Here is a 12,413-nt window from a genome sequence, read left to right as displayed (position 1 = left end):
GGAAGAAATCGGAATGGCACAGCTACAAGTCAGGGAACACCAAGCATTGCTGGGAGCCACCAGAAGCTAAGAAGAGGCAAGGAAGGATTCTTCCCTAGAGGCTTTCTGAAAAGCACCAAGTTTCATCAGTACCTGGGTGGAGTTATAAGCCCAATTGCAAGGAATGGATCTCAGTCCAAAAGGAGAGCATTGAATGTCATTAATTCCTTCCCCCTAGGCCCTGGCCTAAATGCTGGGACAGTAAAACAGAATTTCGTGTTTTCTCCCCCAGTGGAGCACACAGTGATGAGGCTGTGATGGAGGAAGGGTGGCAGAGTAGGGGTGAGGTGGAGGATGATCAGATATGGTTGTGGTCTAAGAACACTGGCCACAATTCAATTCAAGGAATGTCCACTGAATGTCTACCATGGGTCAACACATTAAAAAAAAATTCTCTTTATTTGGGCTCAAACCATTTCTTTGTGGAATTACATATTGGAACATTACCTAGCCTCACTATGGATATAATTTCATTATATGTCAAGACTGTCATCCTAGTTGTTCTTGGCTTTATACAAATGCAGTATGTCAGTTTTTTTTTTAATAAATTGCATTCTTCTCCTTTAGTGTACAATATCATGTCACTTTTATTTTATCTTCATTATCTAATAACTTTCAATTGGCAGTGGCTTCTCATACTTCTGTTTTCTGACTTGTTACAGAGAACCTTTAAATTAGGTCCATTTGCAGGTGGGAAATGTAGGTACAAGGAGGACAGAACAAAATGACTCTTTGGTTTACAAACTGCCATCTCATGGTTACCTCTGGAATAATTTAGTGATGTCATCCTAAGCACATGCCTATTATTAGCCCAGTGTGGTCCGGAGAACCAGCCCTTATTAATTGGAAAGCAGAATCTCAATACTACAATCTCAGTCAAATAATTTTTCTGTTTTTATTTTTTTAATTCCAAAATCTGTGTTTCGAATCCTCCATCCCTGAGCAGCATTGATGGTTGGAAATCAATGATTTTCTATCTTATTTTTAGGCAGCAAACAGTTTTCTTTTTAAATGAAAGTTTATTCTTAAAAACTAAGTTGTAAATAGAGAATGTGAACTTTGGATATATCCTGACCAGTCTGCAAGCCAGGAGATTAAGGATGTTGGATCCCATTTTACGTAAGGGGAAAACCCCGCAGGCTTCAAAGACAAATTCAAACTTTATTATGCAGCATAGTTGGGGCCATTTTATTTCATTTCGGTGTAGAAGGCCAAGCCAAACCAGGACTGAAGAGAGAACAGACTTGTGTATATTCCGACAGGGAAATATATTGAGTACTTTTTACCCCCCATGCTCTAGACGTTACCTGTCAGGTCCAGGGATGGAGCCTGACTCTGCCCAGAGATCCATGAATGATGCAGCCAGGTCCAGCAGCGTGCAGGACGATGAGAAATGACCTTGGCTAACTTTATCATTAACCATGGGAAGCGGCTGGAGTCATGTCCTTTCTTGATGGACAGCAGGTTACTAAAGATGTCACCACTCTCTAGCAGATCTCTGAGCAACTGAGCTAAATAAGGCCGTGTCTGCTATAGCGTTCCAGCCCTAAAGCACCTTCCCAGAGTTGGTGACTGAGCATGTGATGAGCCCCAGGGTTGGTCTTTGCATGTAATTTTTCACCCTGTTCGTTCAATCAGCAAAGCAGAGCAGCCTTGAAATGCTATGAATAAATATTTGAAGTTTCTGGGTTTCTTATAACTCCATTTTTCTTCTAGGGATTAAATGGGAACCAGATGAGAATGGAGTCATTGCTTTTGACTGCAGGAACCGAAAATGGTAGGAAATGGTCAAGGCTCTTAGTTATTTTTTAAAAGAGAAAACTTGCAGAGAGATTCAGGATTCACTTTTATTTAATTTTCCTCTGATCTAGGTACATCCAGGCAGCGACTTCTCCAAAAGACGTGGTCATTTTAGTGGATGTCAGTGGTAGCATGAAAGGGCTCCGTCTGACGATCGCAAAACAAACGGTCTCATCTATTTTGGATACGCTGGGGGATGACGACTTCTTCAACATAATTGCTGTGAGTGCAGCTGTTTCGTGCTTTCTTTGCACTGTGAATTCATCTGATCTTTCAGCAGTAAGCAGTTAACATTCTTATTGCTTTTGTATACATAGCATTAGATGCCCTAGTACGAGAGCCCATTAGTCCCACGTGAGTTCACTGAATCATGGTATTGGAGGCGTTTCGGGGCCTGGGAAAGCAGTTGAGCACATTTCTTCTCACCAGCACTCAGGTACTGTCATCTGGAAGAATAGCAACAGATTTAGTTTTCCTGCAGAACCAACCTTTTCAGAACCTTCGGTAATTAGACCTAGCAAGATTTTCCTTAAACTACTAGATTTTCTCACGTGGAAATTAATTTTAAGCTAGATTAGTCTGATGACAAATATAGTAATAGTAGTCATGATGATAAGACAAAGAAAATGTAGAGAGCAGTTTAAGGCTCAAAGAGTATCTCAGCTTTAGAAACAAAATGGCATTTATTAAGTGCCTGCTGGGTGCCATTTGCTTACTCTTCATATTTATATTATTTTCATTCCTCACAGTAGCTCTTGGGGGTAGGGGGTGATTTGGGCATTTTCTCAAGTGGAGTTGCAGGGATTGAGAGTGTCAGTACCTTGGCGGAGGTCACAGAGCTGGAAAGCGGGAGATCCGGGAACCAAGCCCAGCAGGAACATGTTGCCTGGGCAGGAGCACTGATTCAGGAGTCCACCTCCAGTTCTTTTTCCTCTTCTCCCCAGTTCGCTGGTATGAGTCTCATCATGTCCCTTATTTTCCTCCCACTTTTTTCCAAAAATGATAGCCACAGGGAGCATGGTTCTTTCCCTTGAATACTTAACCGGGTGCTCCTGCATGGTGGTCACCTGCGCTTTGCCACATCACCTCCATTGGGTACCCGGAGGGGCTGTAGCAGGCAGGGGAGGCAGTGTGGTGAAGGGGACAGAGCTTGGCTTCAGGGTTGGGACTTAGTTTTGAATCCTTAGCCACGTACGATAGCGTGTCTTGGGGCGAACCACTTGAGTCTGCGCCTCAGCCTGCAGTTGTGATCCAGGTGCAATCACATCGCGCACAGGGTCCCTGCCAGGATAACCTGAGCTGGTACACAGGAGGCCAGTGGTGGGATATGAAAGAAGGGCTGCTATTTGAAGAGTGAGTGGCATGGACGTGCTCCAAGAATGCTGTTGCTGTATGTACATGGCTTCTCTGGGCCCCTGAGCAGAGTGTGTCATCATGGAACTCTATTTCTGGGCAGCCTTCTGCATGGTCATGACATCTACTTTTATTCGCTGGGCAGAGGGCATGGGTGTTGAAGTGACACTGAGCTTGCAGAGGGGATTGCTTGATTAGTGTCCTGCCTGTTTCTGATGAGACTTGGAGCAAAAAGGCACAACAGTGGAGTACTGTGATTTAATAATTTCAGATTTTAAAAAGCCCTAAGGAAGAAAAGGAAAAGAAAGAGAATAATACTTTCCATGGGATTAGAGGTTAGTCTTATTTATTCATTGAACTATCCCTAGTGCCTAGTCCCCAGGGCAGGCATGTAGTAATTTAAGTCCTTGTTGAATGAGTTGTATCAGTATCTGCCTTCCATGGAGCACAACTACCAAGTGTCCCAATGTAGATGACCTCACTGGATCTTCACCCAGCTCTGTACCACATTGCATGGAGACAGAAGCACCAGGAGGTAGCAGTTACTGACTTTAGGTCACATGCTCAGAGAAAGTGGCACAGTGAGGACTCAGAGACTGTCCAGGTTCCCCTTGTCCTGTTTCCTGAGCAAAAGTGAAGAAAATGTAGTTGAACCACTCAACCATCTTACCCTGAAACTGTATGGCCTCAGGCATAGCTCTTTGAAGGGGATTTTTCAGAGAGAACTTTGGGTTTCCAAATCAAGAAAAGTTACTTTAGTCACCAGTCTCATTGTGAATATGCAAACGTGGCCTGATCCCCATACATCCTGAAGCATTTAGATAAGAAGCAGCTAATTTGGGACTATCTTTCTTATTAATCTTTAATTACTCATTACAGAAGTATCAGAAATTTGCATAATAAGAAGAACTAACTAATTACATTGTGAATCCTTTATCAGTCAGGATTTATTGTTCTGTTAACAAAACCAATCGATTGAAATAATCTCTGTAAGTTCATTAAGATATATAAACAGTGTCAACTCAACAATGAAGAGGGGGTGATTAAGATAATTAGAAGTAGACATGCCAGTTATTATAGAACAGTTAAGGAAAAAATAATTTTTTTACCTCAAATTGGCCCCGTATATAAAGAAACCCATTAGAGGGCCCATTAACCCTCACTGTACATCTGTTTGTTAGTTTTCAACATAAATGATCAGCTTCAAGACTATTTACATAATTATTTTGACAACTAGAAAGATACTCTGAACTTTTTTATTTGAAGCTTCTATAGTAAAATCATGAACTCTGTTCCCTTAATGGGTAAGGGGATGGATCAAATATGTTTGAATTTATATTAAAAGCTTTAGGTCATAAAAGGAACCACTAATTAGCAGTAACTCTAACATACTGATTGCTTTTAATATAAGCAACATATGTAAAAGTTTGAAACAACTCAGAAATGTTCCCATTCCCTTTCCATTTGACACATATTCCAAATTTTTCTATATATATATATGATCACATATTTTTCCCACAAAAATGGAATCCTATTTTACAGAATATTCAGCAACTTGCTTCTATACTTGTATCAAGTGTATCTGAAGAACAGAGCATTCCATCCTCTATAGCTGGCGTTAATTTTTTAACCAGTTCCCCTTTGCTGGACACTATGCTGTTACTAATCTCTTTTCTACTCAAGAGTGCTACAATGAATGGACTCGTGCATATATTTTTGCAGGATTGGGTATGCTTCTGTTGAATAAACTCTAGAATTGAAATTGCTATCTGAAGGAGGGTCTGCACAGAGTTAGGTATTACCAGAATGTCCACCAAGTAGGGTATAATGTTTACATACCTAGAAACTGTATTAATCAGCTCCATCTGCCATAACTAAATACCACAGACTGGGTGGCTTAAGCAACAGAAATTTATTTTCTCCCAGTTCTAGAGAAGGGAAAGTCCAAAATCAAGGTCTGACAGGAGCTGGTTTCTGGTGAGAATTCCCTTCTTTGCTTGTACATAGCCACTTTCTCACTGTCTGCTCACATGGCCTTTTTTCCCTGTGCTTATGCAGAAAGAAAGAGAAAGAGGGCAAGCTCTCTCACATCTCCTCTTATCAGGGCACAATCCCATCACAAGAGCCCTACCTTCATGACCTCATCTAACTGTAATTACCTCCCAAAGGCCCCATCTCCAAATACTACTATACTGGGGGTTAAGGGCTTCAACATATGAATTAAGGGGAGGGCACAAACATTCAGTCCATAACAACACTATTTTGAGGGTCCTAGATAGTAGATTTGTAATTGACAAGTCTTCATTTGCATTCCCTTGAATTGTCTCTTCCAACACTTAGTGTGTTTCACCAGTTTTGCCTTGCCAAATTGTAGTGGTGGTTTTTCTCTCCATCTTCTTTTCCTGTTTCTGCAGTGGCAAAATTGCTCTAGCAATACGGTGTATGTTTTTCTTCCATCTGTCTAAAATGGTCACTTGCCTCTGTCTAGAGGGAGACCCCACTACAGGCTTTTATAAGTGCAGGGGGCTGGGATATTTGAAACTCCATCCAGAATGCCCTGCAAATCTGTTTGAGTGCATTGTTCTTGTTGGCTGGATTCCATTTATGGGAGAGGACATTATCATTTCACCCATCATTACACGTCCGTTTTCTCTGTTTGCTGGGTAGATGTTTGAGGAGACATTTCAGTGTTTTAGAGAGAAAGTAAAAAATACAATCTTTATTTTCAATGTTGTAAGCTCTTGTACATGGTAGGTTTTCTGTTTGTACAAATCTGTTTCATCATTGACATTTGATTTTCAGTGTCCTAATAGGGAAGGGAGGGAAAGAATTTAAATAGAGGAAAAGACTTTCCTTGCCCATTCCAGCTATTTTGGCATGTTTGCATGTTTGTATTAACTTCATTGCTAAGTGTATCTTATATATTATACTGAAAAGCATCCATTCTAGATCCTTCTAGAGAATAAACATGAAAAGATAATGTTAAAACTTGTTTTAGTTTTCCTAAGCAGGATATTGCAAAATCTATCTAAGACCAATGAACTAAATGATTGAATTATGAAAGAATAGTTGAAATATGAGAGTGATTTTGTGCAGCTGAAGTTAAAATTTAAGGTCAAACCACTGGTGCATGAAGAGAGATGTCTCTGACAAGAGAAAAGCCATATATTTCTGATTCACTTTGAAGTCTAACTCCAAGCCATGCATTAAATTAACAATATTATCATAAAAATGAGGGTGCTAATTCAGTTCCATGCTGAAATTTGAAAAATGATTTTTACAGAAGCTTAAGCCATGCATTAAATGAACACAGTATTAACTGGGCTGATATTGTTAAATCAATTTAAATGCCTCCTGTAGCCTGTGTTTGTGCAGAGTTGAATAGAGAAGAGCATCATTTGTTAGTTCATCCCAGAAATTTCTGGTGCCCTGGTTTTAATTTGCAGAATTTTCTTTAGAACCATTTCTCCAGTGCTTTGCCTGCTGTGGATTTGCTTTTTAAAGTAATCGATTCCGTATTAAAAGTATGAGGATGGTATTTTCTTTCGGCATTCATTTGTTCTGTACTGTTAATTACGTACAGTCATGTTTCAAATTACACAAGAAGCTTTTGTAATGCAAAGATCCCTGGGATGCCTTGTGTTGGTGAAAATATTGTGGGTTCATCTGCTTCATTACATAATCTCTACACATTTTCATTCTAAAGGTTATTTAATCAAAAGTGCACCAATAAAACCATAAAAATATTTAATGGAGTTCCAGGAATTCTACATCAGTTTCTTGCATTGTATAAGCATGCTAGTATTTTAATCCTATGTTTTTTGTTTGTTTGTTTTTGTGGAACTTAATTCCCTAAAATGTATACATTTACTTCCTTTAGTTTTTATCTGGTTTTTGAAGAGGCTAGAGATTCTTATATTAGTTTATATTTTTGTCTTTGTGTCAACTTTTTTTTCTTCTTTCGGCTTTGTTTCTAATTTTTTCCATTAATGATCTTTATTTTGCCTTTCATTTCTTTGTTCTGGTTATGTGTTTATTCATCAAATACTATTGAGTGCTAAGAGTTAAGTAATGGGGCTGCTTTTGTAGATAAGGAAGATAGGCTGTCTTCCCACATGGACTTTGAGGTTGTGTGTGTGTTTGTGTGTGTGTGTGTGTGTGTGTGTGTGTTGGATGTGGATGCAACTAGTAAGCAGGTGCTCACAGTTGATTCTCTAAAACATATGCATTTTAGAGCTGGAACATGCAGCCAGCTGAGGGCTCAGTGATGACTTCTTGGAAGAAGTGATGACAAAGTGAACACTTTAAGATAGGTAGGCATTAGCCAAGCATATGCAATGAGGTAGGGCAGGAACAAGGAGAATAAACAATTGAGGAGGAAAGTGCTATTTTCAGGTTGTAGTAAGTCCTCTCCTACCCCCAGGAACTACAGGCCTGGCTGGCTTGACTGAAAGGAGTTCAGTGACTGGACACAGAGGAGTCGGGGTGAATGTGGGAGGCAGAGAGAGTGGGAGGCTGGGGTTACGGGGAAAAGAATGGTGCTGGGTTGAGAGGGTCAGTCCAGATCAAGGACGTCTGGTCAGCCATGTAGAGGAACTGGTACATCTCCTGAAGGCAGTGGAAGATATGGAAAGAGTCTCAGCTGCAGGGTGACGTGTCCACGTGTTCCCTAAAGTTTGTCCCTTCTTCATGAGGTCTTCCCACATTCTCTTTTATAGGCAGCTGATGGTCTTCTTCTGTTAGGCCTGAAAGCTGCATCGCTTTCATTGATCATGTCCATCTTCCAGCGTTAAGCAGGGTTGAGAATCCCCAGGATCACCCAGAGCCCACAGTCAGCTGTCCGTTGCTTTCCAGTCTCTGGACTGAGATTTACAGGACCCAACATGGGAAACAATCCTACAGCAATGCTGAAGCTTGCATCAGTCTTGGTGGGTGAGCCCAGCCCATTTGTTCTTTGTTTTTAGATTCTTTTCCCAAAAGATCTGGCCATTCATTGAATGAAACTTGGCTTTCCTCTTTTAGATCATCATTAAAATTCCCATTGAGGATTTTGCTGTGTCTTTAAAATGCGAGATGTTGGGAGTACTTCCAGAGATTGGGCAAAAGGAAAGAAAAGGCAGATGGTGATGTATTCCTTGCTGTTGGAGTGTAGTTTGGTGGTTGGCCTGAAGCAAGTAGTGAGATATAGCCTAGCATGTGAAGAATGTTAATTTCTTTTGAGCCTTTTTTTTTTTTTTTTTTTTTGAATGGACCATGGCAACATCACAGATAAGCACTTTTTATCATGAAAAGGAAAAGCAGACATTATCGAGCATATTCTTTTACTAATAAAAGTAAGAAAAAGTGGTCCATGATCATGCCACAGTGATGATCATGTGCAAATTTAGCCAGTGTTTGATATCCCTGACACCTGGCAGGTGCTTAGTTACTATTCAGGGAGCAAACGAACAAAGGGTTTCATGGCAGATACCTTCCCAGGAGGGGATTTGGCAGTAGGCCGGCAGCACTATCTTGGCTCCCTGTCTGCCAAAGACCCAGGTTATTGGGAGGGTTCATAGTGGGGCCTGGGGTGGGGCAGTGTACAGCCACGCATTGTGGTGGTTTCTATCTTGGGTACAGTAAGCCCCCCACATACGAACGAGTTCTGTTCTAAGAACACGTTCATAAGTCCAATTTGTTCATAAATCCAACATAGTTAGACTAGGTACCCAACTAACAGAATTGGCTATATAGTAGTGTACTGTAATAGGTTTATAATACTTTTCACACAGATAATACATAAAAACAAACACACAAAAGAAAGCATTTTTAATCTTACAGTATGGTACCTTGAAAAGTACAGTAGTGCAGTACAATAACTGGCGTATAGGGGCTGGCATCGAGTGGACAGTCAAGAAGAGTTACTGACTGGAACTTCCCTGGCGGCTCAGTGGTTAAGATTCCACCTGCCAATTCCGGGGGCACAGGTTCATCCCTGGTCCGGTAAGATCCCACATGCCTCGGAACAACTAAGCCCATGCGCCACAACAACTGAGCCTGCGCTCTAGAGCCCGTGAGCCACAAATACCGAGCCCACATGCTACAACTACTGAAGCCTGTGTGCCTAGATCCCGTGCTCTGCAACAAGAAAAGCCACTGCAGTGAGAAGCCGATGCACCACAATGAAGAGTAGCCCCCGCTTGCCGCAACTAGAGAAATCCCATGCCCAGTGCAGTAAATAAATAAATAAATAAATAAATAAATAGGAAAAAAAGCGTTACTGACTGGAGGAGGGACAGGAGGTGGGAGATGGTGGAGCTGAAGGATTGTCAGCAACAGGAGATAGAGGGCAAGCTGCAGTTTCACTTACGCCTTACGTGATTAGACATGCACACGCATATGTGCATGCTCACATCTTTGAAAGTTCTCAACTTGAAGGTTCGTATGTAGGGGACTTACTGTATTTAGAGAGTCACGTGTACCTGTTGGAGCAGTGCTTCTCTCTAACGAATGCAGGATCTGTGCTTTCTGTGGAGGGCAGGGGCATGTGAGCCCTGTTCCCAAGAGTAGGTCCTGGCCATCGCCCCACCACCCCCTTCCTGCTTATCAAGTACCAGCTCCTGTGCAGTCCGTCTGTCAGTCTTTTATGCAGCACACAGCACACTCACATATATATTTTCTTTCTTTCTTGTGCTCATGCACCCAGGCACTTTCTTTCTTTCTCTTTCTTACATGCTGGTTCTGTGTTGACTCTTTACTGAACCATCTCATTTCATCCTCTCAGTGAGTTCATGAGAGATGCAGTTACAACCCCCAGTCCCCTAATACGAACACTGACACTCAAAGAGTGGAGATACTTGGGCCAAGGTCACCCAGCTAGTGTGTGTCCGAGCCTGGATTTGAACACACCCTGTTTGTCCTGGTTGCTTTAGCTCTACTGCTCCACCCTTGTGTGAATCACCCCTGCTCTCCAGGAGCCAACCAGGCAGGAGAAAGGGAGAAGGAAACTGATAATGACTGCAGCCCTGATTCTATGTGGCAGATTCTGAGCTCTTTAAAGGGTGAAAATTCTTTGTCCATCTCCTTGCCACATGGTTAGTGGGCTGGCTGGATCATCTCTAGGGCTGCCTGGGCTCTCTCCTATCCTCCCATTTTCCAGAAACCTGCAGGAAGGACTAAAACGTTTGAGGAGAGTGGGAGGTGGTTGAGTGCCTCCTGGGGTTCAGTCCTGGTAGTGGGAGGGAGCACAAGCAAATGGCAGAAGAACATTGCATCTGGCTAATGATGATGTGCATTGCATCCTTTTTCAATAAGACCATTCACATCTTGTTTTTTAAGTAGGAATGAAGGAGAGCTGAAGGAGGCCATTGTATCTTAGGACTGGAGGTGACCCGATCTTCAGTTGTAAATTGACTTGGTCATCTCACATCGTTTCACACAGTAGAAATCTAGGAGACATCCATTAAAATGCAGAAATGGAAAGGTTTCCAAAAGAAGAGCTACTGGGAGCCTGGCAGCAGTTTTACATGTAGGGCACCCTTGGTGTCCCCCTCTGGAGCAGCGCTGGGTAGCGTGGTGAGCATGCACAGCCCATAGGCCTCTTTGGGGCAGCTGCCTGGTGTGCACCGTTCCCTCACACAGACGGCTGAGTCCCGCTCCCTTTGGTGATACAGTCCAGATTGCTCAGCATAGTTTTGTCCTGATGCAGTCAAGGGAAATTAGTTAACTGCAAGCTTGGATGATGCCACTAACAAGCTGGCGGGGGTTCAGAAGAGCAGATTCCTCCACTGTGGCCACGGCTTGCACAGTGACGGTGAGCATGGTTTTGATTACTGCACATGTTTCTCCCTGATGAGGGCAAGAACTTCTTGGTCTTATTTACTTGTAAGCCCCCTCTATGGCCCCCTACATATATAGGCCTTTACATACCAAAGCAGTTTCAGGTATTTTACCTCCTTGGATCCTCACAGGGGCCCATGGAGGGTAAACAAAAGATGAATTAGCACCTTATGCATAAGAACTGGTATCAGAGAGGTTTAGTGACTTCCCTAAGGCCACACAGTGAGCGTATGGCAGAGGCAGGACTTGAACCCAAGTGTCCTGACTCCTACCTCAGAGGTAGGAGTCAGAGGAGTGTCTGCTCTAGTCTAGCCACGTTGCATGGCTTGCAGGATCTTAGTTTCCTGACCAGGGTTTGAACCCGGGCCCTCAGTAATGAAATCACGGAGTCCTAACCACTGGACTTCCAGGGAATTCCCTGGACTGAGAATTTTGGAGAAGCTCTTCTTCAGGTTAGACTGTGCAGTTGCTTCCTGGATCCTGAGATGACATTCCAGTGTTGACGGCTGACTTCAGAATTGCATAAATCTGTTTTTTCTCCATGGCTTGTCTTAGCTCTAAACCCACTGAACTATTTATCAGATGCTTTTATATGACTAAAAACAAAGATTAAAGAGGAAACAAAAGTCAGAGTGATAGGCAACATAGGCTGAGGGGTCAGAGAGGAGAAATTGATCCTGGAGTCAGTGGTTGGGAAGTCAAACAGCTTGGGTTTGATTCTGGACTTCACCCCACGTACTCCTCAGTGACTTTGGGCAAGTCTATCATCCTTACTCTGCCTCCGTTTCCCCATCTGTAAAGGGGGAGTGATTGGAAGTACTTACCACATGAGTTTGAGGTATTCTCTGAATGAAATCTAGCCTGTGTCTAGATAAAGGAAATATTCACTAACAGTTGCAAATATTAGTGTCATCACTACTCCTACTTGCTAGTAAGCATCTCGGTGGGTGAAACCTGATACATCTTAGTCACTGTTACAGCAGCTGCCAGTCTGGTCCTCTGCAGTCTGTCCCTGCAGTGTGTCCAGAGTAGTTGTCCCAAGCTAATCTCTTTATTTCACCCACTCCCCTGCTGACAGTCCATGGTTCTCACTGCCCAAAGACTTAAAGCCCAAACTCCTTAGCCAGACTTTGCTCATGGGCTGGGCTTGTGAGAGATGGTTTTGGTCCCTTCCCTCTGGAGCTCTGGGCTGGGCCTTTGGTCCCTAAAGTAGAAATACCATGACGCTCTCACTGAACAAATACAGTAGGTTCTCAGGTACTGTAGGTTCAACTCTGTGCTTGTCACAGGGAATACATTGAGGAACCAGACATGGACCCTACTGGTGTGCTCCACGTTGTGATGAAGTATCCAGGTACCAGGCAATTTAAATTTGGGAGTAGATAGGAGAGGAGCCTCTCTTG

At 42.6% G+C, this 12,413-nt stretch overlaps 1 protein-coding gene across 1 annotated transcript in view; it reads left to right on the top strand.

The window, feature by feature from the left end:
- The window catches only part of CACNA2D3 (calcium voltage-gated channel auxiliary subunit alpha2delta 3), a 781,884-nt gene that overhangs the window by 357,183 nt on the left and 412,288 nt on the right, over positions 1-12,413 (top strand). Inside the window, exons 7-8 of the mRNA XM_057705866.1 lie at positions 1,756-1,816; positions 1,911-2,061. Of these exons, the coding sequence (XP_057561849.1) occupies positions 1,756-1,816; positions 1,911-2,061 (212 nt within the window). The remainder of the gene's footprint in view (positions 1-1,755; positions 1,817-1,910; positions 2,062-12,413) is intronic.

The sequence above is a fragment of the Hippopotamus amphibius genome, chromosome 13 (assembly GCF_030028045.1).
Source record: "Hippopotamus amphibius kiboko isolate mHipAmp2 chromosome 13, mHipAmp2.hap2, whole genome shotgun sequence".
Taxonomy (NCBI): domain Eukaryota; kingdom Metazoa; phylum Chordata; class Mammalia; order Artiodactyla; family Hippopotamidae; genus Hippopotamus; species Hippopotamus amphibius.
This window is presented reverse-complemented; position numbering and strand designations above follow the sequence as displayed.